Source organism: Equus przewalskii, chromosome 16 (assembly GCF_037783145.1).
Source record: "Equus przewalskii isolate Varuska chromosome 16, EquPr2, whole genome shotgun sequence".
Taxonomy (NCBI): Eukaryota; Metazoa; Chordata; class Mammalia; order Perissodactyla; family Equidae; genus Equus; species Equus przewalskii.
The window spans coordinates 47149778-47177011 of record NC_091846.1 but is presented as its reverse complement, the minus strand read 5'-3'; the positions used below and the strand labels follow the sequence as shown (position 1 = coordinate 47177011).

At 37.2% G+C, this 27234-nt stretch overlaps 1 protein-coding gene across 7 annotated transcripts in view; it reads left to right on the top strand.

Moving 5' to 3' along the window:
* KLF12 (KLF transcription factor 12) overlaps positions 1 to 27234 on the top strand; it is a 582757-nt gene that overhangs the window by 469699 nt on the left and 85824 nt on the right. For all 7 annotated transcript variants that reach the window (XM_070578452.1, XM_008534682.2, XM_070578455.1 and 4 more), the window contains one exon: positions 5366 to 5501. In XM_070578452.1, coding sequence (XP_070434553.1) covers positions 5366 to 5501 — 136 coding nt within the window. The remainder of the gene's footprint in view (positions 1 to 5365; positions 5502 to 27234) is intronic.

The window sequence follows — 27234 nt, the reverse complement described above, 5'->3', positions numbered from 1 at the left end:
GCTAACATCCATGCCAGTCTTCCTCTGTTTTATGTGGGATGCTGCCACAGCATGGCTTGATGAGTGGTGCTAGATCCACACCAGGGACCCAAACCAGCGAACCCCAGTCCTTTAAAGCAGAGCGCATGAACTTAACCACTGCACCACTGGGCCTGCCCCGAAGCAGTGGTTTTATATAGTATCCAGTATATGTTCTGCCTCTGTAATGGTATTTTCAGTTTAGGTACATGGACTAGTTTGAACAGTCCAGGAGATAGGGAGGGATTTAGAAAGTGTTGTATAAGGGGCTGTGGTTAAAGAAGCACCAGATGTATTGTCAGGATCAAACGGAATGATGATGGACTACTGACTGCCAGACAGGGTACTAAATGCTTTGCATCGCTTATCTCATTTACTTCTCACAACAGCAGTGGCAGGGGAAGAAACAGGATTAATGGTGGGAAATCAATTGCCCAGGGTCAGAAGGCTGCAAGAGACAGTGCCAGAAGTCACACCCTTGTTCTCTAAGGCCAGAACTCTGATGCTATGAAGTTTCCCCCTGAACAGCCTTCCCCCCAACACAGTTAGCCCCCTTCCCTCATTGTCCCACTGCCCTTCTCTCTAGTAAAAAGCAGCAGCCCTCTTGGAAGCCAAGGTTTCTCTAACTGGGACATGCTTCAGCCTCAGCAGGGTGAACAACGAGGGCCTCTGCAGATAGCAGGCAGCCTGTCAGTGGCTGAAAGAGGGGAAGAGAAAGTCTAGCAGCACTCTGCTGCTGCCCATCTGAGCTCACACCCCTTCCATCTGTGTGCGCCCCTCTCCCCTCCAACCCTGGTGGGCAGAGGTAAAGGGGATTGAATAATTCGTTCTGTGATTCATTCTGTTTAGGAAATGTTAGTCTGTAAGTTTCAATGTGTGTTCATAGATTGTTGTACACATTTAATACAGTGACTTATGGAAAAACTTCCTTTAAGAATAGTTGAATGGGCCAGTTTATTTCTGAGAGCAGTTAATCTTTTGACAGCATGTAGGCTGAGGTTGGGGGGGTGAGAATGGACATTGATGCCTCTGTGTCTGTGTCAGCCCACTGGTACATGGTGGGGAAGAAAAGTTTAATGTCTTATGTGAGTCACAGAGAGGCAAACATGAAATAATAGCTTTGGGTAACCACATTCCTGGGAGGATCCACTCATACGAGCCTCTCATCAACTATGAGCTTGAAGAAGGAAGAGAAGAACTTTATTCACCTGAGCAGTGATACCAACTGGATGGCCCCTTCCAGCAGAAGCCTGCCTCTGAGGCAGGATCAAAGATGATGCCTCTATAGCCAAAATACCTGTGAATACATTTTGCATATTTTGGATTGAGAAGTAAATATATAGTATGTGGCTTTTATTTTCCTTTTAATATTAATAGCCCAGTTAAATTTATGTCACTATGGCAAGGTTGACTCTTGGAAGGAAAACAGAGAAGAGTGTGATAGGCTGACTGTAATTGTGGCACAAGTTTTTCTGGGAAATCATTGCCAGGAATTGTCAGGATGTCTCCGGAAGGAACTAGGAGAGTAACGTGATGCATTGATTTTGTATTGCTGTATGACAAATGACCCCAAAATTTAGTTGATTAAAATAGCAGCTATTTTATTTGCCTGCAATTCTGTGAGTCAAAAAATTTGAAATGAGTTTTTAGTTGGGAAGTTCTCATGCTCGTCTCACCTGCGGTCAGTCATAAGGCAATAGTCATCTGGTGGCTGGAATGTGGCCAGTCTTCTAAAATGGCTCACTGACATCAATCGGGGTTGGCTGCCAGCTGAGCAGCATCTGTCTTAGGTTTTCCTGAGCTTCTTCATGTGGTACCTAGGTTCCAAAAACAGCAAGAGAGAGGAAACCCAATTTGCAAGTGCTTTTCAAGCCTCTGCTTTTGTAACATTTACTAATGTCCCATTGGCCACATCAGGTCATATAGCCAAGCCCAGAGTCATTATGGGAAGCAATCACAAAAAGGCCTGGATATAGAGAGACATGTTTTATTGGGGGGATCTTTCCAGTAAGAATTTACTGGAGGTGGGTATTTGAGAGTAAGAGTGAAGTAGATTCAGCTTCATGCGTTGTGATTCTGTAGTTATCTTCCCAGGGATTTTGTCATATGGGATGAAGCTCACACAGTGTTCCACCATACCTCTAACTCAGAGGAATGACACTTCCAGCAGCAATGAGCTGGGATACCCAAAACTGTCTGATCTCTTTTTCATTTAAGAGGAGAAAATTCTTAAATGTAAATTATTTTCAGATGTTCTTAGATCATCTGCTGTTGTCTTACTTAGGGAAGTAGATATATTTTTGGTTGTGGTACCCAGGCAACTTTTCCATTTTCTCTGAGTGGGCACCCCAGAGAATCAGTGCTTCTTAAATGAGCTGAGAAACTCATTGGAAGTTAACTAGGGTAGATGTCCCCATCCCACATTTAATAAAAATAGAATGGAATTATGCAAGTATGTAGATAAGCTAATCATCTGACCTAATCAGCAATGCAGATTTTAAAAAGCCTTTTTAATTACTTCCTCAACTTGGCTGAAGATATGGGTAAAAAGAGTTTCCCAGCATGATGGTAGCAGATGTATTTCATAATATTTATTGAAAATATTGGAAAGAAATCACCAATTATAATGTTCCTGAAAAGTACATTGAAAGAGATACCATATTTAGCATATTTTAAACTTTCATTAAGATATAAACATAACATAATTTAGATGATCAACTCTCACACCAGTTACTTGGAATCTTTCATACAGCTAGACTTTAACTTTCAGAGCCAGATCCATATTTCCTTGAATTGTATTAATTACCTAGGAGAGCTCTAGTTCTCTTGGACAAAATGGGACCACCAGAATATTCTCTTTTCTTTAGCTATTTGTTAATATGGTATCTTGGCAAAGGGAGTCTTCACACATGATGTTTCAACAACTTTAACTGTTAAATTGTTGACATTTGCAGGCACATGTAACACCACACAATATGTGATTTGGAAGCCTAGGTAGATCTGATACTCATTTTCTTGGCTGAATTTGAGTAGTTATGAATGACTGCTAAATGAATCATTCTGTAACAGGAGTGTCCAAAAAAAGAACTGTCTATGAATTCCTGGTTGAAATGCCTACATCATTCTGTGCTACTTGAGTGCTCGTTGTTCATCTTACCTTCCATTCTGTGAGCTGCTCAATATCTTTCCAGTACACTTCATTTAATATAAGTTAGTCTGAGGCAGTTTCAGTTGCTTGCAGCCAAAATAAATCTTAAATGATATGATGTCTTCAGTGCCTGTGGAGTGAATGAATGCTTAAGTAACTCTCTGTTATCAGGTGGTTGTGGAACTGGTTGCTTTCTTCTACAAAAAGTTTCTCCAACATCTCCCATCTATTCTGTAGATATCAGATGGAAAATAGTCTTTGTCACATCATGTGTGGTACAAAGAAAACATTGAAAAACTTATTAAGTGTCACTGTATAAGTCCTGGCATTTGAGGAAGTGAATGCTGTGTTTGTAGAAGTTGTGAGTGCTGAGTCACGTGACAGTGAATTGTTTTATTTGAGGACAGGACCAGAAAACATGGATAATCCAATATATGATTTAATTTCTTTGCTACTGACTGAAACTAGAACATCATTATGCAATTGAAAGTCATAAGATGCAATGCCTTTGTGTGTCCAAACTCTCTTAAATCTCTAGATTGAGATTTCTCAACCTGGTACTGTTGATATTTTAGACTGGTTAATTCTTTGCTGTGGGGGAGTGACCGTCCTGTGTATTGTAAGATGTCTATCAGCATCCTTGGCTTCTGCCCACTAGATGTCAATAGCATTCCCCTCCCACCATGTTGTGACAAATTAGAGTGTCTGCAGGCATTGCCAAATGTCTCTTAGGGGGCACTTTTTTCCTCGGTTGAGGACCACTGCTTTCGATAATTTGAATTATTTTCTCTTTAATTCAACCAATATTTAGTAAGACTTCTGTTGTTCAAAGTATATCTTGGTATGTTTGTACTTACAGGCAGAACGTGTGTCAGATACACTAGTGCACTAAGTTCAACAGATATAAGTTCCTTCCTAACTAAGTTTAGCAAGAAATAGGTTGAAACTCTTTAGGTATAGTTGTTCTATTCATACTGTAAATATTAGGTAGAATCATAAGAATTTGTGTTCTTGTGAGTAAAACGTGGTGAAATATCAGCATTTCCCTGTGTCTCTACCTCATGTATGATGCACGGTGACAAAAAGTTGATTTGAGAAAAAAATGGAATTGTAAATGTACCCAAATGTCATTGTAACCATGGTTTTAAGTGAATTTTGCTTTCCTTTGTGGGCAGTGGTGGTTTTAGAAATCTTACGTAGGCAGGTTTGAGGAGTCCCATTCTGGTTGGAGCTCACTGGGGTTGAAGTCGTGTATTTTAACAATGCAGTTGTATAGCTAGTGCAGAACTTTTCATTTAGAAGATGTGCTTATTTTGTGCTTGAGGTGAGGGTTGATGGAAATCCTAGGCAGTAGTTGCTAAAGCTGTTCATAGAGAGAAGGATGTAGAAATGAAATCTAACTTTTAAAAATATGTGTTAACATGTTAAATGTTGATGGTCATCCTCTCATTTGAAAGGATCTGTTCATCTCGATCAACAGGGGTTAGATCATTGGGCTGTTTCTTGCTTTGGCAAGTTCACAGTGGGTGGAGAATCATCTGGAAATGCCTTCTGGAGAAATGAAATCAAGATAGAGATGGAAAACACTTCCTAGAACATATAAACCCATATTTAAAATGCTACTACTTTTGTCATTTTTCTACACTCATGTCTCCACGTAGAGCAATAATGAACTGCGAGACAACAGTTCACTCAAGTATAAAAAATGCCTAAAACTTGATTAGTCTTGTAAACCTTGTTCTTCTTTAAGCTTGTTGTGAGAGCTATAAGCAAATAAAATCTCCTCTCCGTCATGCTCCTACTTTCCAGGGAAAGAGCTAACGAGCAGTGAAATGGCCAGAACTCTGGCAGCAGAAGCAAGGAGAAGCCAGAGGGTTGAACAGTAACTCATGAGCTACCTAATCAGCTTCTGACCCCTCAGGAGTTGGTAATGCTGTGGATTTTGTAGTTTCTATTCTATAATCGTACCCTGAAACTGTTGAGAGCTAATGGGAGTTTTGTAAATCAGATGAACAAAGGAAAAGAGTCAGTGAGTGCTCAGTACATAAAATACGTCACTTTCGCTAATTCCCAGATTTCTAGAGAATTCCATGTGTGTGATATACACAGAAGAGACATTCCATGCTTGATGTTGGTCCAGGACAAGGTTAACTTTCTGCACACTAATTTTAATTCATTATATATGCCTTTTTTCCCCAGCACAAATGGACCCTCGAGGCCTATCTCCCAGACAAAGTAAAAGTGACAGTGATGATGATGACCTGCCAAATGTGACCTTAGATAGCGTTAATGAAACTGGATCTACGGCCCTTTCCATAGCCAGAGCAGTACAAGAGTAAGTATCACATTCTCAGGATGAAATAAGAATTGCCAAGGTGTTCAATGGATAATGGAAACAACAGCTTCTCCTGTTCCCCAGACCTGTCATTCTAGCTCTGAACTGGCACACCTGCCAGCATCTTTCCATTCAGCCTTATGTTCTTTGGGAGGAGATTAGGGGAAAGTGTGGAGTGTTTTACGGAGTTGAAAATTTGTGTTTTGATTAGAAATAAGACTTCTGTGCATCTTTTTAAATACCTCCTGCCCCTTCTCCTTAACTCTGAAAAAAAAAATCTTGTTCTTTTTGAATATCACTATCTAATTATCATCATTATTATTTTTTATATAGAATAGTCAAGAGAAACAAAATATGGCAAGTGTTATTATCTTGTTTTGATAGGAAAATACAGAATTACTTTTTTGAAATTTTAAATTTGGGATATATTATGTTACCACTTTGAAAAATTTCTCCTTTTAGTTGCACCACAGAGTTTGATTTCAGCCCTTGTGTGTTGAAAATAGCTGCTTTTCTGTTACTGTCAATTCTGTATCTAGAATTGAACTTAACGGCTAGTCCATGTGTATTTTTCTCTAGAATAATTTTTAGTAACGTATTCTTGAAGAAGACGAAGATTTAAATAGCTACTGTTATGCTGACACACATGTTAATTAATAGTTTACTCAAAATGATCCTGGTTACCCTCTCATTTATTAATTCCTTTTTCCCAAATATTGGTTAAGTACCTACTCTGTTCCATTCATTAGGCCTTGAAATTAAAAAAAAAATTAGTGTAACGTTTTAGAATTTAAAGCATACATGTATATGTGTGTGTATAAAATGAATGCTATCTCTGTTATATAGAAAATATGTATTTACATTATATATGTATGTGTATACACACAAATATATATGATATAGTAGATGAAACAGGATATAATGGATCTAAAATGAAATTTGGAGTCAGATCTCAATTCAGATTCATATTCCAGCTCCTAATAGCGATGTGACTTTTGGCGAGTTAGTTAACGACTGAGATGTTTCTTCATGTATAATAAGAAAATCAGAATATTTACCTTACAAGACTATTGTGAGGCTGTGATATAGTTACAATGTGAAAGAAACAAGTCACAGAGTTTTGGCACGTAGAAGGCTTCGGCTTCGATTAATGGTGGATGAGTAGCAGTATAGTGGTAGCAGTAATGGTGTGTCTTACAAGTTTATGATAACTAGGAAGTACAGATGTTGCAACTGTCATTATTCTGATTTTACAGACGAAGATACTGAGGATCAGAGAAGTTAAATAACTTGTTCAAAGTCATATAGTAAATGGTAACAAGACAAAATTTTGGACTTCCAACTCCAAAAACATCTTTTTCTAAGAGTGCCTATAATATCTGTTACTTCCATTTGAACACTTATAAAAACATTTTTTTCTCTCATTTGCTGAAATAACTGGTTGTAGTAACTTAGTTTCTGCAAAGTAAATGTTCACTTGAACCAGGATAGGCATTGATCAAAGGAGTTGCTAGAATTGTATTTAAGGTGGTAGCATGCCGAGTCACTTCCTGGCTAATTGAGTGATCAGCAGAGTGATGCTGGTTCTGTGTGAGCTAAACCTTAAGATTCAGGAATCCATTTTCTCATCTGTAAAATTAGATGACAAGTTTTAATTCTGAGGTTGGTACTAAGTTTCATAGACATTTTAATAACGTTGTTTTCCTGTATCATTATAATACATATGTAATTTGTGTGTGTGTGTGTGTGCTTAGAGATATGTATATCTTTTAATTCAAACTTTAAAGTTTGGAACTGTGATTACTAAAATCTAAATTATGCTTACTCCATTTGAGGCTTATATAGCAAATAATGATACTAACTTCCTAAGTATTACCATTTTTGGACTTTTAATATTATGTGCTTATGATATCATAGTGTATTTTAATGTGAAACTTTTAATAGCAACCTCAGAAACTAGATCTTTATTTTCAACATAATCTCTCTGAATTGCTTTGTGAAAACATTTTCAAGCCACAATATTTTGTATAACTGTGCATCTGCCTGCCCTTATTACTATTACAAAAGTTGCATGTGTATCTAGGGAAATGCCAGATCCATTATTCATGTAAGTGTTTTCATTAAACGATTAGTAGAGAATACTGAGCTGTCACCTGGGAAGCCCTTGAATGCCAGGACCCATCAATAGTTAATTAACCATCATTCAAGAAGGAGTATGTGTGTGTAAACATTGGGAAGTGCTAAGATACTGTTAGGTGAAGCAAAAAGAATGTTCTACAGAGATAGACCTTTTAAATATAGATACGTTTCAAAACTTGCAATAATATATTGAGGAAAATTTTATTCTGGGACAAATAAATATATAATTCTTTTTAAAGAATTAAAAAAACATCTGTACTTAGGTTTACCCAAAGTTAACTTCCAGTGTGTACAATTGTGAACATGTCTGTCTGCGCTTCTCTTAGTTTCTCTTTGGTTCTTTAGTACATATCACTGTTTCACTATTAATTTCTCTTTTCTCTTTTTCCTGTTTGCCTTTGGATCTTGATGCCTTCTATTAATTAAAAGGCTGTCAAAAAACCCACAAACATTCCTGTATAATATGATCAATAAAATAATGTACTAAATAGTAAAAGACTAAAACATCAGCTTGGCTTGTAAAAGATGAGAGGAGTTCAAAAAGCATTTGTGGATCTATTTCCCACACTTGCAGAACTTTCCCAAGAATTGGGTTGAGAAGGATGTCTGCAGGTAGAGGGGTGACATGTGCAATAGAGGTAACACATTTTAAAAGCCCTGGGCAACCAGTTCACATTTGCTTTCCAATTAAAGACATAAGGAGTCATGGTCCAGGAAGAAGTCACAGGCTTGCCTCTTATTTCATTGGCCACCAGTGGAGTGTAGGAAGAGAAGGGGGAAGATGGGAAAGGACAAGGCTATTGAGGAAGATTGACACTAGAGAGGGATGAAATTGCCTTGTGCTAGGCCAGCCCTTAAAACAAGACGCTAACCTGCTGGGTAAATATCTCTAACTGAAGCTCTTGTCTCTTTTCCCATTCAGGTTCACAGTCTTATCTCATGCCATAACCATTATAGTTTGAATTTTTAATTTCGTGACTTACTTTATTGCTTTTAGGATATTTACATAGCTAAACCTTAATATGCTAATAAATGGCTTCTTTTCCTAAATGTCAGGTCTTAAGCATTTTACTGGTTTTTCAAATGAACTTTTATTAAATTTTGGGTTTAAAAAATGTTTGCTTTGATTTGATATGCAGGAGTTGTTAGCCAAAATTGCATCCCACCCCACTCCCCCAAATATTCAGATATTCCTGTATTTAAATACAAAAGAACATTGCTTGCTGGCTGGAGCAGCAACCTGAGGTCACCTCAATTTATACAGATTTATGTGCTGAGGCTCCTGAACTGTGCTTGAACTGATCATGTCAGAAATTTTCACTGATTCACTTGATTTCAATTTATCAATTCAGCGTCAGTGAATTCAGATAAATTGGAAGAACAGGCCACAGAGAGAGGTCCTCAGACAGGCTCTGCCCTTGTCTTATTTCAATTGTAGAGATAACTGTCTGAGTCAGAAACCATATATTCAGTAATTCCGACAAAGCCAACTTCCAGCAATTCATAGAACATCTGTTGTGTTTTGGTCTGGTTTTTTTCCTCCACGGTAAAATAGGGTCATTACCCTTAACAACTTGACAAACATAATTATGAAATAAGTGTTTGGAAAAAAGAGGTACAGGCGCATGATTAGAGCAAATTATTGTAATTAACTCTAACCCGAGGCAAAATAATGATATTTTCTAAATAGGTAAAGTTTGGCTCTGGTTCCCAGAGCCTCTTTCTGTACCCCTTTTTCTTTTTCTCTAATTCCAAACATTCATACTCCTCGTTTGTTAATGTGAGTAGAATAATCAACTTCCTTCAAACTAAAGGGTAAATGAATAAGAATATCTGAAAGAGGGCTCTCCCCAGAGAGATTTCTATTTCACCAGGAACAAGCCTTAAATTAAAAGGATACAGATCTAGATATAATACTTTGAGTAAGAGTGAAGTAGCGAAGGGTAGAGTGGAGAGTGGGGGAAGCAGATGAAGATGTTAAGATGTACCTGTGTTTCTCAGGAGTCAGTCCTTTCAAAGTTGGTGCATGCATGTCACTGTTTAGCACATACCATATCTGAGTACTCTACCCTCTCTCACCTTGATTATAACTCTCAGAGGGAACAAAAAAAACATAAATTAGTAGCGTTAGTAGCTTTTTGCTTTAGCCAGCAGCCCTGATATTTGCATCTGTTAAAAGGGTATTCTTTTTAAGTGTTTCGTTGTCAGTTACATTTAAGCTAATTAATACACTTCACTGTCTTCCTCCTCCTGTTTTTATTATATTGCTCATGTGAAGTGCCCCTCTTCTTAAAGGAAAACAGTTTAAGGATGTCTGGAAGTGATGAGTGTTATCTTCAGTACATTTTCATTGAAATACTCTTTGAAAGAACAGATATAGTATATATCCTATTGCTTCCTTCATACTTTGTTGCTAGTTCACACATCGTGGTTCTTAATTTAGAAAATTACATTTAATGATCAAAGAAGGATTAGAAATCTTGGGTGTTTGGGTTTTTTTTTTTTCATTTTTCTTTTTCTAAACTTCTTGAACACCCCTCTTGTTTCTCTTAATTTCCTCCTGTATGATTGTGTTCATGTCTTTTAAATTACGGTAGATAATAGTACTGGAGATGAGGAAGAAAGAGAAAACAAAAGAGCTTTTACTGACAGCCTACTTTTTGGCAGATTCTATGAAAACTCATAGTTTTCCTTTAATTTTCCCTATGATTGTGTTTTTATCTTATGTGTAAAGAAATGGAACCCCAGAGAGGTTTCTTCTATCCCCAGAGGTCGTCCTACAGCTGATAATTTGCAGAGCTCATATTCACATCCAAGTTTATCTGACTATAAACTCATATTACTTTATGAAGGCAGCTCCTGTTTTTATGTTGTGGCTTTAAAATCTCTAAACCGTAGCTATCTAAAATTAGCAAGGGTTTTTGAGCCATGAACCTCAATAAGAATACAACTTTTATGAAAAAGTTTCATAATTTTTTCATCTTTAAATTTGTTACTTTATATGCAATCTGATTTAGGGAGAAATAATTCTATCAAATGCCTTCTCAATATTTTTTAAAAGGCATTCTGCTTCTGTGAATCACACACAACATTATATTGAAATGTGAGAAAATAAAATAAAAATATATCATTCTTTATATAAATTTCACTATTACTATTATTTTATTTAAAGAAATTATTGCTGGGAAAAATGTGATTTCAGGTATGTTTCAGTATAAACATATGCACTGACATTCCCAAACCAGAAAAATGGACATCCCTTTTAGAATTGCTTTCTGTCAAACTATAAAAGGAAAAGTTTGTCCAAGTGTTCAAATGGCACTATGTCATCTTATTTTGCACCCTGTGACTGAAAGATTTGATAGTGTTTCAATCATGTCTCTTCCCTTATCTGCTGATTAGAATGAACCCAACTGAGCTGATTGTGCCCAGAGAAAAAGCTAGAGAGCTCAATATGTCAGATGATTTCAGTTTTTCCTCTTCTTTCCCAGATTCTTGTCTCATTAAAACTTATATTTTTATTTAATAAGCCTAACGTGTTTGGGATACCTTTAGATCCCCACTTCATGTCTTACCAAAGAAGTAACTTTGATTCAGATCTCAGATGGGAGTCAAGCTCTCTAGTAGTGACTATCATGGCTGATCTGGGTGCTACTGATGGGTAAGTCTGAGAGACGTTCACTCTCTTGACAGAGGAGATAAACGCTTTTAGGTCACTTTTCTTTTGAAGGAGGTCAGAAAAAGCTACTAATTTTCTGTGAATGAACACAGATAAAGCCTAAAGAGTATACTTAGTCTTCATCAGCCCAACAGCCCTGCAAGCCTAAAAAAAGACAAATTAAAAACAGTAATCACTAAATAACTCAGTCCCTGGGTATTTAATAGCAAGATGAGACTGTACAGCCATACACAGTCCCTGAGACAGTGTTGTTCCCTCTTTAAATTAAGAAAAGTGTGATCAAGTTTGGCCAATAATTTGATATTTGAATTGTTTCATGAATTACCAAATTAAGTCACATATTCATTCGGTGAATAATTAATTCATTTCTTCAACCCTGTGTCACATGCTAGAGATATAGGGTGAATGATTGCATGGTACCTTACCACAAGGAGCTCAGAATCAAAATATGTAAGATGAATTCAAGCACAATGGGATAAAAGCATGAAGAGCTGCAGTGAGAGAACAGAAGGAAGGCCCGTAACTGTCTGGATAGATAATACCGCATTGACATGTGGTAGGGGGGCATAGTTCATAATGACTGGTGCATAAGTGAGTGTGGTGGGGAGATGGGAGATGAGGCTGCTTGAGGAGGTAGGTAGGGACTTGATCAGGAAGGGTGAGTTTATTCTGTAGACAGTGGGGAGACATCAATAGGTTTTAAGTAGGAATAGCATGATCAACTTTGTGTTTTACAGATACCAGTCTCAAGGAAGCTGGATATGTTTGTGCAGGTTGTACACTGTACATCCCAAAAGGTGCCATGTACATCATTGTGAATATGTGGATAGGGATAGTGCTGCCTAGATGTCCACACTTCCACAGTTAGACACAGGATCTTGTGGTGTGTCTATATTATCTTTGTACATTTTACATATATATGTATCTTTGTAAATTTATCTTTCTATATATGTATGTATATATGTGCTCCCATGTCTATATATGTAAGACTTTCTGATAAGTTGAGCTACTTAGAGGGCAGGTAATATATTCTAGCCTTTCTTGTATCTCCTGGGCTAGCTAGCACAGTGCCTGACCAAGCACTTTCTTTAAACACTGGAATAGCATTGAATAAAATAGACAAAATCACTCTGATCTCAAGGTGCTTATAGTCTAGTGGTGGGGGTGGGAGGAGACAGACTATAAAAATACAGTATTTCTGAAGAAGGTAAGTGCTCTGGAAGTCAGGGTAGCAGGATGTGGGTGCTAGGCAGAGTGGAGGTGGTCGACAGGGTTTACTATTTTATGTAAGGTGTTCAGGGAAGAACTCTGATAAGGTTATGTTTTGGGAGAGACCTAAAGAGGTGTGAGGTCAAGTCACAAGGATATCTAAAGAAAGAGCTTTCTGGGTAGAGGGAATAACAAGTGCGGAGACCCCAAGGCAGGAATATTCTGGAATGAATGAATGAACAAATAAAGTCACTGACCAACTAGAGAACATTAATTAGAATTCTTTAATTTTACAGAAGAAACAGAGCTCCATGGAGACCACCTAATTATTCTAGCATCACATCTCTAGGGAGAAGGAGCCAGGACTGATCTCTTTATCCACTCACACTTTCTCCTCTATGCTATGATAAAAATTATCTTTTTCTAAGGTAGTCTGCAGTTATTTAGCCAAAACAAAAAAAAAACAACCAACCTGAATTGAATTTCTTCTTCTGATATACTATAAACATTTTTTTAGCTTTCCTATTCACTTGGAAGTTATTGGGTTAAGTGGGTGTTGACTTGTTTTTCAAACTGTCATGCCTCATTCTCGTGTGAGTTTATTACTTCTTGGTGATCAATTTAAAAATAGATAGAAATCAGACTTTTTAAAGCCAAGCTTTTTGTTTTATTTTTATTTTTTAAGTAGGGCGTTCCAAAGTTACATCATGGATAGAATTGATGAGCCACTTTTACCTGAGAGTGGCTACTTAGTTTTGCTACTTTTATGTTTAACACATTTTTTAGCATTGGTAATTTCTAAGATAAATCATAATCTAAAATATAATGGTATTTCATATGGTCATACAGTCTACTCCAAACTGATTGCAAGTATTAATTTGCTTTCAATTACTTGATCTCCATGTGAGATCCTCATGCAGCCTTTTTTCTTGCTGTGTGTTCCACCTATAATCACATTGCAAATTTATGTACACGTTTATATTTCTCATATATATATTCTTAATGGGTGTAACTAGTGAGCGTAGGTAGTCATTTCTCATGCATTTTTGATGTGTGTTGACATAGATACTCAGTGATAATGTTGAAATATTAATGTTTCACTACAAGTTCCCGGAACTATTCATCACTATTTCATTTATTAATATAGTCAGAGAGAGTATACATGATAGAAAACCATGCTGTAATATATCTGAAATTAACTCAATTCACCAGGATATAATCTCTTCTATGTTGAGTCAAATAGTCTAGACACTCTTCTTATTACTCTTCTTGAGTTATAGCCATTGTGCCGTCATTTTCCTTTACTTTATAGCACTTTTCCACACATTTGAATCTCACTGAATACATTTACTTACATGTATCAAATGAAAGTAAAAAGTTGAAGGATACATTTTCATGGAGAATCTGCTGCTCTATCAGAAAATCTGATATATACGGAAAAAGATATCTTAGATAAAAGTGAATCTTGTGGACATTTTGCAGTGATATTTTGCCATCTACTTTCGCAATCAAGTGGCTGAGAGTTACCACCCAGTTGAAATCTAATACATCATGCGTCATGGTTTATCCTAAAAGTTAAATCCCAAACCAAGTGCAGTTAGTATAGTAAAAATGCCAGCACATTTATGACTAATCTTCTGCAAAATTATTAGTGTGGAGGAAAGAATTCCAAACTTTAAATTATAAAATAAAATTAATTCTGTCAAAATGTTTTTTCAAAATTATCTGATATATCATTAGTGTTACTTTATCTCTACTTATGGAAAAGTAAATCTAATATATAAAAACTGAAGCTTTGACTTAATTTAAAAATAATTAGATAATCTTAGCTGAACCAATCATTTTATTGACCTAATTTTTTATATTAGACTGACTCGAAAAATATTTGTACATAGAATCCTGGATCTTTTCTAATAATTTGAATAAAATTTTCTCTCTCTCTCTCTACTTACCTTAAGTACCTATCTGTCTACCTATTTACCTATCTATATATCCTTCTAAATATTGGTTAGTGTTACTTTTGACTGCAAATAACAATAAACCTTACTTGAGAGGTCAAACATAGAATTATTTTTCTAGTATAACAAGGAGTCTGGGGTAAGCAGGACAGGCTGGTGGAGTTCCTAAGAATATTCTTAAGGTTCCTCTCTCTTCCTGTTTTGTTGTCCTTCAGTTGTGGCTTTCTTCCCAATGGTTATATGAAGACTGTCACATCTCCAGGTATCCTGTCCTTATTACAGTCAGAATGAAAGGAATGGAAGCCAAACAAATGAAGTAACCAGAGGAACACACCAGCCAGCCATGACACTTTTAAAAAGCTTTCTCAGGAGCTTCACCCTGTGACTTCTGGTTATATCTCCTTGGCCAAAACTGGTTTACATGGACCCAGTTATTGGACTATGGCTAAGGAAAAGAAAAATATGGACGAGCACTGAGTCAGTTAACCAGTAATGTCTGCCATCAAGCTTAAAGTTTAAATTAATACTTAAAAAAATTACTAGCACCACCTCAAATCTAATATCAAGGTGGTTTTTTAATCAATTATCTGTTGCTGCTATAATGTTGTCTGGACGGCCATTCCAAAACTGAGTGACGTACCACCATAACACATTTACTTCTCTTCCATGCATCAACTGGCCAGTTGAGGTGGGTCCACAGATTGTTGGGGCAGCACTGTTCGTGTGTCTCACTTTTCTAAACCCAACAGACAACCCAGGTCATATATTTCTCAGGGCAAGGAGAAGAGGGCAAGCCCAATAGCACAAACACATTTTAAGCCTTTGCTCGCATCACTCATCTGCCAACACCCCATTGGCCAAAGCAAGTCATGTGACCAAACCACGCATTGGGGGGTAGGGAAATATATTCCTCCCCTGGAGTTGGGGAGCTTTAGGGGAGTGATGACTAATGTACTAATATTTTGGAAAAGAAAAACTATTGTTTATAGAAGCAATTGAAATTAATTTACCTGTTTAAAAAATCAAATTTCCTAAGTTTAGCAAATTTTAGTCATGTTCTCTTATAAATTTCTAGATAGTTCTGGTGGATCTCATAAATTCTTCTCCCTAGATTCACTTAATGACATTTTTTTTTTAAATCAGTAATAACAAGTAGTGTCTTGACATCTGGATTACCATAGTGTAAAACCTTATCTCCTGGGTCTGTAGGATTGGAAATGTTTTATTTTGCCAAGTGTAATAGAGTGCTATTACAAAAATATAGAGCTTGACAAGAGGCTAATTCTAGCTGAATAAGCAAAATCTGTGAAATATAGTTATGTTCAGTCTCTAAACCCAAATTAACATTGATTAACCTCTTACGGTGCACAAAATGACAAAAAATAACACCAGCTATTGTGCCTTTCCCCCTGGATTTCTGGAATTGCATTACTGTAGGCTATAATAGTGACAAAACACAAATAAAATATAAAATTGAAGCTATTATGCAGATAATTGAAAACAAAATCTTTCAGCTAAAATTTTATGACCTTTCAGCAAAAAAGTGTTTTGGTCTTCAATTGTGCCTCCATTCTCCATTTTGTTCTGAATATGTAAGCACTATGACAAGTGAGAGAAAATGGGCAAGTGATTCTTGCAAGTTCCACTTTCTTTTTCTTTGAGGAAGATTAGCCCTGAGCTAACTGCTGCCAATCCTCCTCTTTTTGCTGAGGAAGACTGGCCCTGAGCTAACTTCCATGCCCAGCTGCCTCTACTTTATATGTCGGATGCCTGCCACAGCATGGCTTGCCAAGTGGTGCCATGTCCTCACCCAGGATCCAAACTGGCAAACCCCAGGCCGCCAAAGCGGAACGTGCGAGCTTAACCACCGCACCCCTGGGCTGGCCCATTGCACTTTCCACTTTCTAATGCAAATATAAAATTAATTTTAAGTTGTACATTTAGAGAAACTTTCCTAATATATGATAGGAAAATGCAAACCAGAAAGTCGATTAGAAAAAATAAATGATTTTTTTAAGTAAAGAGATTAAAATATCTTCTTTTCATCTTCTGTTGTATAGATTACATTGTGGGTTAAAATATTACTTTTTCACTACAGCTTTTTTATGAAGCTGATTATCTAAGTAAAGTCAGCAGACCAGTAAAAGTTTTACAATGTGAGACTATCCAGCAAAATTAGAAATTGTTCCAATGTTCAAGAGAACAAATGAAATAGTTACTGAATTAAAAGCATGTAATCTCTTTACGTACTAAAATCAACCTGGTTTTAAAAAATATATTTATAGCTTTGGCGTTTTACCCCTACATTTTACCCAAGCTTCCAGATTGACAGCTACTTTGAAACAAATGGGAGGTTTGTGCCACTTATATCTTTAAAAGATCAAAATTATACTAGTGTTTTAAAAGAGATTACATGGTAAATTATTAGTCATGAAAATGAGTAACACGTTGGTCATGTGCCCACAAAAATCAGGAAGAACGTATCGGAAGTTATTGAAATCATTCAGACGTGAGCAGCTCTGGGCCTGAGCCAGGCTTCAGTGGTGACTTCTGAACCAGTATCAGTAACAATAACCCTAAGTGTTGTATTAAAAATGTAGTGCTTTATAATTATCAATTTATTTTTATTTGTGTATCTCACTATGTTCCTTCATATAGCAATGAATGAATTATTTCATTTTACAGGTGAAGAAAATAAGACTCAGTAAAGTTAAGTGACAGCTGCTATCATAGAACTAGTAAGGAGTGACACTAATATTGCCCAATCGGATATGATTTCCCTCTACTTGTTAAAAGTGCTCTTTCTTTTGCTCTGTCTTGAAGGGAAAGGATTTATGATTTGTATTTTAAAGGAAGAATGAATAGCTTTAGTGATAACTAAGGGATATCTACAGGATAAGATGAAGGAAAAAAGAATGGCCGTGCCTTTGAACTGAATAATCTAATTGAGAGGAGGGCGTGGTGGCACTCTATTTAAGGAAGACAGTGATTTTTTGTTTTGTTTTGTTTGTTTAACGATGAAACATCCAGATGGAACTGTCCTGTTGGTATTTGGAGCTCTTGAACTGGAACTGATTAGAGACGACTGGAAAGATAGTAAGGGAGTCATTAGCATAAGGATGATTATTGAGGTTTATTTATTTTTACTTTTGAGGTATTATTTACATACAATAAGAGATACTTATTTTAAGGGTACAGTTCAAAGTTGTATACTGTACTCATCTAACTACTACCCAAATCAAGATACAGAACATTTCCATCACCCAGAAAGTTGCCTTGTGTCCCCATGCTCGTCCTTCCCCCGGCCCAGTAAATTCACTGCCTTCTCCCAACCCTCAAACAACCACTTTCTGGTGTCTATCACCAGGGATTAGTTCCAGAGCTTCATTTGTGTAATTGTATACTATGAATTCTTTTTTCCAGTCTTCTTTCACTCAACATAATGTTTTTGAGATTCTTTCATGTTGTTTTATTGCTAAGTAGTATTCCATTGTGTGGAAGTAACATCATTTGTTTATCCATTCACTTTTTTTTTCTTTTTTCTTTTTTTTGGTGTGGAAAATTGTTCCTGTGCTAATTTCTGGTTCCAATCTTCCTCCTTTGCTTAAGGAAGATTTTCCCTGGGCTAACATCTCTGCCAGTCTTCCTCTATTCTTTGTATGTGGGACACTGCCACAGCATGACTCGATGAGCAGTGTGTAGGTCTGCGCCCAGGATCCTAACAGGCGAACCCTGGGCCACCGAAGTGGAGTGCATGAACTTAATCACTATGTCGCCAGGCCAGCCCCTATCCAGTCATTTGAGTGTATGGACATTTGATAACGGACATTTGAGTTGTTTCCAGTTTGGGGTTATTGTACTAAGGCTGTGTGAACATGTGGGCAACTCCTCTGTGGACAGATGTTTTCATTTCTCTTTGGTAAATACCTAGGAGAGGAATTGCTGGATCAAAAGTTAGATGTTTATCTTTATAAGAAACTACCAAAAGAGTTTTCCAAAGTAGTTGTGTTCTTTTACATTCCCACCAGCAGTGTGCAGGAGTTCCAGTTGCTCCACGTCTTCAACTACCTTTGGTGTCGATAGTCTTTTTTTTTTTAGGCATTCTAATGATTGTTTAATCTTTAAAATAGGATCTGTTCAATATTTCACAGTGAAGAACAGGATGCCCAGGACCCAGTTTTGGAGGAAGAGCTGCAGAGAGGAGGCAGGTGAAGGAGGAAGAGTTAATCAAAGGGAAGAGAGGCTAAGAGAAGCATGGAGACAATAGGGAGGAGTGGTTTTCAACAAGGTCCTGTCCCTCTGAGGTTCCAGGAGAATGGAAAATGAGAATCTATTCAGTTCAGCAAGAAATGAACTCAAGACAGCACAGATCTAGTTGAGTTGTAAAAAGGACGGATAAGCCTGGATGCAGCAGGCTGGGATGGAATTATGAGTGCTGAAGGAGTGGGAACCTAAGATTTTTGAGGAAGCCAATGTAGAAATGTGGCTATAAGGGAGATGAGAAAAATAAGATGACAGCCAGAGTAGTGATGGTTATTTGTATAGACTGTGGCTTGAAAAACTGGTTCTTCTCCACAGCTGTCAAGCAGTAGACCTAGAACATGGCGCCTAACCTCTGTAGGCCTTTCTTTTTATCCAACAAGCAAACAAAGGACGAAATTATCTCGCAGGTCCTATTTGGGTCTATTACATATTGAGTCAGTAATTTATCAACACGCTTGAAAGACCTGAGCCCTCCTTGGTAAATACAGAGTAACTTCTGGCTACCATTCAGTATCTTTTGCCATTTAGTCCTGTGGTTCCAAACTTTGGATTTCTACTCTACTATCATGATATACAGCTATGTCTAGAATGAGAGCTTCACCTTACGTAAGAGAGCATGCATCTTGTGGTTTAGCACAGTTTGATTCACAGTTATATATCTGTTCTTTTACAGTCAATTACTTCAATTTGAATAATCAAGTAAGAGTTTGGAATTTAGAGTTTTAGAAATAAAACTCTTAAGATTTAATTTAAGGGTAATAGATGATTTATAAGAGATACAGTTTAAAAGTATCAAGAACTTTACATGTGAAAAATATTAATCACGAAGACAGTAGGTGTTAAGGAAAGGAGTCCTAATCCAAGAAATTCACCCACAGCTCCAAGCTTATTAACTGTTATTGTGAGCCAACAAAAGGAGTTTGTCAACCATAAACTCTTAGAAGGAGGATATGAGAGTTCTGTGCCAGAAACATTGCTTCAATGATGCTTTTCAAGATGGCACCAATAGAATCCTGGATTTTAAGTATTTAGGGTTCATTTTAATGAATTTTAGTTATTTTTAAAATTGCAATTATAACACAATCACTTATTGGAATTGCCTACCAAAATTTTGCAGACTTGGAGCCTATAAGTATGTTAATTTGTACTACCAGCTTCTTTTATTTGGGGCCAAATCACCAAACAGATCTCCTCCCATCTCTGCTCATATGTTGAAAATTCCCGTAAAAGCAGTTCTTGAGGTGATGAATGCACGAACTTGGCACAGTGCCTGTAATGTAGTAAAGCTTCAATAAACATTAGTCGTTGCTGCTTCCTGTTATCACTCTTTTTATTACATATCGTTGGTTATAAACGTTGTCACTTTGCTCTAGTTCTTTTCAAATTCATGTCTACAGATGTCCACTCACATAAACTTGCACAGCTGAGTACACCACGAAAGCACACATGTGCCAGACTCAATTAAACGCCAGGCAAAGTCAGGCACGTGTGTTCAGCACGTGTCCTCCCTGTGGCCTAGCAGTCAGTCATATAAGAACAAGTGAATGTTTAGCATGTGTGGCCAAGGTAATATATTAGAAATCATTTTGGTTCTTATTTTCTAACTTTAATAATAGTGATAAACAGTGTCAAAATTTTTTAGAAATTTTTAATAATTGACTTTGAAACGAAAATTTCCAGGGGCTGGCCCCATGGCCGAGTTGTTAAGTTCCCACGCTCTGCTTCAACAAGCTGGGGTTTGCCAGTTTGGATCCTGGGCATGGACCTTCATACTGCTCATCAAGCTGTGGTGTGGTGACATCCCGCATGGAAGGACTAGAATGACCTACGACTAGGATATACAACTATGTACTTGGGGGCTTGGGGAGAGAAAAAAAGAGGAAGATTGGCAACAGATGTTAGCTCAGGGCCAATCTTGCGGGAAAAAAATTTCCCTTACTCTTTTTCAGGCTTCTGGGTCAATATTTTGTTATTAAGTTATGACACATTCTTAAGTATCCAGATGATAAATATATAGCTCAGTGATGAGTATACTCATGTGACTTTCACACAGATCAAGATATAGAATATTTTGAATACTTTAGAAGTTTCCTTATACCCTTCCACCCAGTAATAACCTAGATTATTTTAATACTTCTCTGCCCAGTGTGATAATTTATTCTAATGGAAGAGGATTCTGAGATTGTAGGTGGCTTGTTAAACACTCTGACTATTTTTAACTATGAGTTTCAATGGATCCATATTCTTTTATACTCTTTAAATGAAACAAAATGCAAGATAATTTGGATGCTGCCATTGAAATTAGTAAAACTGTCAGGTTTTAATGTTTATCAACACACATTGTTCTTTTCATATTCACTTCATAGTAATTAAGGATTTTCATTCATAAAATAAATTTGTTATAAGTAGATTTCGCTTTTATCTCTTATACTTTGGGATACAATTTCATCGTAAACAGACTTCTTCTAGAGCTAGCAGTTTTCATCTAAGGTGTGGGTACCATTGGTGGGTTAAGACTTGCTGGTATGTTGGAATAGGTTGAGAGGAAAGAGTGGAGTTGCAACTCACTGGCCGGAAATGTATTTAACCTGCTGTCTTTCCCATAGCCATACTGAGTGACCTTCAGAAGCTGGGTTGGTTTGTGTCTACTTGCCTGTGTCTGTATGACTGTGTATGTGAATGTGGGAATTACATGTCTGTGGACACAGGCAGAAAAGCCGTTGAAAACAGCTGATTTAGGTCAGTGGCTTGCCATGTGTAGTGCATTCTACCAACCAAGGTAGCATGTTGTGAGAATAATATTTGAGATTAGTCCAGCATGATGCTAGTGAACTAGATTCTGTTCTGATGACTGTATTCTCTGGTCCGCGAGGATCATAATGTCAGACTAATAGCCATGACGTTTGATCTGACATAGGACTGAATATTGTGTTTCTTTACTTACTCCCTTTCCCATGTCAAAAGAAATTTTGAGATAATTTATATAAATGTATCCGGTATAGTATAATTGAAAACTTAACAACCAGACAAACAGATCAAAGTACAGGAAAAATAATGCCAGAACAGTTAAAGGTAGGGAACTATTAATACCTAGATATGCAGAGCATGAGATTCTGCGTAATAACTAGAGGCAGGATGCTGGTGTCATCCATATACACCCAAAGTCACTTCTGCAAGACTTTAGGAGAATAGCCATAAAATGTTGCCCTAAAGAAGACAGAAATTTTTTTTTATGACCTGACAGCTTATTTGGAATGACAAACAGTTAATGTGGCAGCAACACTGTCAATTCAATGAGGAAATATGACAAATTGCATAGAAATTCTGCTACAATATCACTTATATAAAAACACCTCTAATTTCAACTGCATCCTTAGACAATAGCATAATAATAAATTGTAGCTTTCACTACATCTGAGTAGATGCATGAATATATGCTTGCATTAATTAAATCTAGTAAAAATTTTCTCTTTTATAAAAAGTGTAGATTACACATACTCTATCATATTTTTTGTGTGTCCATTTAATTTTCAGATAACTTCAAGAAAACAAAATAAGTGTTTTAGGGAGCTGTTTTAGGAATCTTGTGAGGAATGCAAATGCACTCTGTTAAAATTGATTTCTGGTGAACTTGATATGCAGAACATACTTGCTAAGGGACAGTTCCTCCTTTTCATCAAAAATGTCAAGATCAGAATAGAAAATTTTTTATCCATGCTGTGTGTTATTTCTATTTCCTGGAAGAACAGGAAGGACTTGCATGGAAGAGAGAATATGATTTCGTGGAAGCCCAGGCACTGGGAGTCCTTAATCCTGAATTTAAATTCTGCCTCCATGCCCTGCTGCCTCTGATGCAGGTCATCCAGCCTCAGTACTCACATCTGCAAAATGGAGATAAGGATCCCTTCTCCTTCCTCTCCCATTAGACTACGAGGAGGGAAACAATCAGCATTCTCTAAGGATGCTTTCTATGCAATGTGACCGAAGATCATGCCCAATACTACGTGCAGTAGATAGAATGTAATATACAGGTGTGTGTACCTCCCTTACTTGGTTTTGAATACCACCACCCTAGAGAGTATTGGTCTTTATTGCTGCAAAATAGTGTCAGCATGGGTCACTTCACAAAATACTTGATAATTGGGATGATTAACTTCATTCTAATGTCAGTGCAATTTTAAAAAGAAATTATCAAGGTTAAAACAAATGTATTGGCTGGAACAGACTGATGTGGGTTTTGGCTTCCATTTTAAAAACCTTAAATTGTAATAAGAATAGTAAGTTTTACTGTCTAGTATTAATGAAAAGGACGATATATAATGAAAAGATTGAGCAATTAATTAAAAGAAATGTAAGGATTACCTATAAAGGTCAGCAACAAAGACATTTAAAACCTATTTTTGTAAGCAACTATGGATTGCTGACGTGTTTTAGTTTATGAAATGAAATTTGAAAGCTAGGTACCATTATGTAAATAGTGAGTTGGAAAGAAGAGAAGAAAATAATGTGTTCTGGGTAATGATTAAGAGTCAGGCACACCACATCTCTTATCTCTTTTCATCCCCACAACTACATAAGGTAGGTATTAGTATTCTCATTTCAGGGATGAGGAACCTAAAGTTGAGTGAATTTAGGTAACTTGCACAAGATCATAAATGTATTTTGGAACTATGCTCCAAACCTAGCTGTATCTGACTCTGAAACCTCCTTTCCATTGCATTCTGGAAGAACACAGGAGTTCTTAATCCCTGTGTGGCCAAAATCTCACTCTATGATCCTGAACAAGTCATATAGTATTATCTCTGGTCAGGTTGGCGATGAGGTGGGCATGGATCAGATGAGTTCCAGAGTGTTCTCTGGCTCCAAATTCTGTCTTAGTACCAGAGAAAGAAAGATGTTTAGGATTGGTGCTCATGTCTGTCTGACTAGCACTATTGTGATGCCTAACAAGTCTCAGAACCCCTCAAAGTGCTCTTTTACAGAATGGAAATACAGTGGCCCCTGTGTTCCTGCTGTAGGACTTTTATGAGGATCAGACAAGACAACGTGTGTGAGGATGTTCTAAAGTACTTCCCAAATGTAGGATATCACATGATCCAGCAGTCCTAGCCTTACTTAAAGACGGATGTTTGAAAATATTTGTAGAAAAACAAAGGCAGCAAACCTTCCCTTTAGAGGATGCAATGTATGAAACCATTGTGTGTTATCAAGAGCATTTGTGCTCTTAACTCAACCATTCTAAAATAAAAAGTCATTCTCAGTACTTGTGAGTTTTATTAATGACTCAAACTGTTATAATTCGAAGAAAATGAAGTCTTAATAGCTTTCAGAAATAGCAACATACTATTTTGAAATGCACACAAAGTGTGAAATTGTCTTGAGCAGGAACTCAACAGTTTGCTGAAACTACAGGTATGGTATTGAGTGTGAAGGCATGAAAACAAGTCAGTTTTCACTAGACTCTGACTTTTATGTGTATCGTAATTAGCAGAAGGTGTAGCTTCAAGTTTCACACTTCATAAGAAAATTAATTGCAGAGAATTTACATTTGTCTAGCTGGTTACTTAATCTGAAATTTAATATATAAAGTTGAGATGTTCTGAAACAAAAATGCAAAAAGAGATACAAGCAATTTCATGAAAGGAACAAAATCTTTTCAAAAAGAACTGGAAAGCAGGCATGTAGACAAAGGGAGTGTGATGTGTGGTACCGGAGCACAAAGGTGGTTTCTACATGCCCAGTGCAGGCCCATCCTTTGTGGAATTGCTCTTGGCAGGCACTGGGAACCGCCCTGTATTATCACACTGAATGTTTGCTTCTAAAACACACCTGCCTTCACATGCATTTGAAACGTGGGTATATCTATTGTTTTCTGTAGGCCATCATTTTGTCTCTTCATTGATTTCCTGAATGACAAAAAGAATATGGAGAAAGGAACAAAAAGACCCTCGTAAAGGGATGACAAATTTAAGTTGCACTACAGCTTACTACTCAAATTCCCTGCTGAAACTTCTACATCTGTTGCTTTGAAATCCAAGATTTGAAATAAGTTTAGTTATGTATGAGTTCCAAGAAGAAATATAATTGTCTGCATTTGCTAAGTTTAACGTAGTGATAATTTTACCAGGGAAAAAACTTTACGAAGACCAATAGGTAAACAACAAACTACAAATTTGCATATTAAGCTTAAATTAAATAGGAAAAGAATTAGTCAAAGAAGAGTATCCTGTTTAGCAAGGAGACTTAACAAGAGTATCCTGAGAAATTCAGCCAGAAATTATTTTTATTAAAGAAGATATATGTGGGCTGGTATGGGGTGGACTAATGTGTCAGGTGACACCCTCTCATTTTTTGAGATTCTTTTTCCCCAGCTTCCTCTTGCTCATCCTGTCCTTCTCTTTTCCCTGACTTCCTGTTAAATGTTCGGTTGTTTGACTGTTTCTACCTTCTGAAAACTAGAAATTTTTAATTGTCGCAGTACTCGTGATGGCTCTTGTAATAAAATGCACTGTGTGTACCTTATTATTACTGTTTTTTCTTAAAAGTAAAACATTTTCTATGAACCATTTTATTGAATGGTCTCCCTGTCAAATTCTTGTGTCTTGGGAACAGAAGTGTTTGCTCTGCTGTGCAGTGCATGTGCTCTGGGGCCGAATGCTTGGCTCCCCACCCCAGAACTGCCCTGTCCTGGCTCTGTGATCTTGACAAGTTACTTAATTTCTCTTACTTGCAGTTTGTTTGTTTTTTTCATCTTTTGCAACATGTAAAGTATCTAAATCATCGGTGGTTGAGTGTATTAAATAAAACAATGCTTACAACTTGCCTAGCAGAGGGCATGATAGTAAATGCTCAAGAAATGTTCCTTTGAAAAAAATAATTTAGTGATTGAGCCCCATCTTTGTGAAAGGGATTGTACTTCACCCTGGAAAGAATATAGCCTGGGCTTCCACCTTAGAGAGCAAATCCTGTTTCTCTCACTAACTGTATGGCCCTGGACAAGCTATATAACTTCTCGGAGTTTGTTTCATCACACATAAGATGAACCAAGGTTGTCACATGATTGTTTCAGGGATGAGACATGAGAAGCACCTACAACAGGCACCTGGTAAATAGTAGGTGCTGAATAAATTAGCTATAGAGTTGTTATTATGGATGATATAATTTAGTTCCTCAAGAATGAAGATTAGAGAGAGAAATTTTATGAATATATGCATAAAGAATTGTCAACATAAAAACATAAGTGAAAAATATGTACTCTGCCAATATAATATAGCCTGTCTGTCTAGAGGAGGCCAGACAGAAAAATGACTCCTGCCTGAGGTGGTCATGGAGGGCTTCATGGAAGAGGTTGGCTTGTTCTGTGCTTTGGAAGGTAGTTAGGATGTATATGTTGGAGGCAGAAAGAAAGGCATTGCCAATAAGTGAAATGGGGTAAGCCAAAGCCCTATAGCCCAAAAAACACAAGCCTGGAGGGAAAGATTCTTATGGAAGGTGGTGTGAAATAGTACGTTAGTGGCTTAGGACCAGGGTCTTTAATGTGATTTTAAGGAGTTAGGGCTTTATTCTTTAGACACCAGGAACCCCCTTGATGGTTATTGAACTGAGGGTTATACAAGGAGAGGAGTAGTTTAGGAAAGTGTTCTAGGGTTCTTAGTTACTGATAGTAGTATCCACTCTAACAGTTTATGCCGAAGGAGAGTTATTAAATGATATTATGCCAACAGAGCACTTCTACCAAAACACCTCTGACAGCCCCCACCTACCAGTTGCACCTCTAAATTGGATGCTGGAATCTCCTCCCAGCTGCTGCAGAAAAACTTACGCCTCTGCTGTCATTCTTGCCAGAACCGCCCCCCCCCCCCCGCCCCCCCGCCCCGGCACAGAGTTGCCTCCTCACATCCTCACATTTGCCTTGCTTCAGCTTGGGGGAAGCTAGCTCACACAGAACCATGGTTACAAGGGGTTCTGGGAAATGTAATTTTTACGTTTCCAGACCCTCTTCTTTAGGAAGTCAAAAAACAAGAGGCTGGAATGGATGCTGAGTAAGCCACTTCCATATCTGCCCAGATGGCTCATCTCGTAGCAGTATGTCATATAGATTAGTAGGGATAGAGACTGATGCATGGCATCCAGCAGACACAAGTGTACTAAATGTCTGATAGTAACCACCTCATTTAGAAGGATTGCAAGAGCAGGAGAAAATAAAGGCGAGTCGAGACATTTCAGAGACATTTCAGAGTCAATCAACAAATGTTATTGGCTATAAGGGATAAGGGAAGAAATCAACAATACTTACATGGCTCTGAACTCTGTTAACTTGAAAAATGCTCATTTTACTATTAGAAACATAGGTGGAGAATTGGTAACGGAGAGAATATAAATTTGTTATATGTTGAGTTTGTATTAATAGTGGGATATCTCAGTGAACATTATCTAGTGAGGAGTTGGAATAGCAAAATTAGAATTTGGACAAGATTGGAGGTAA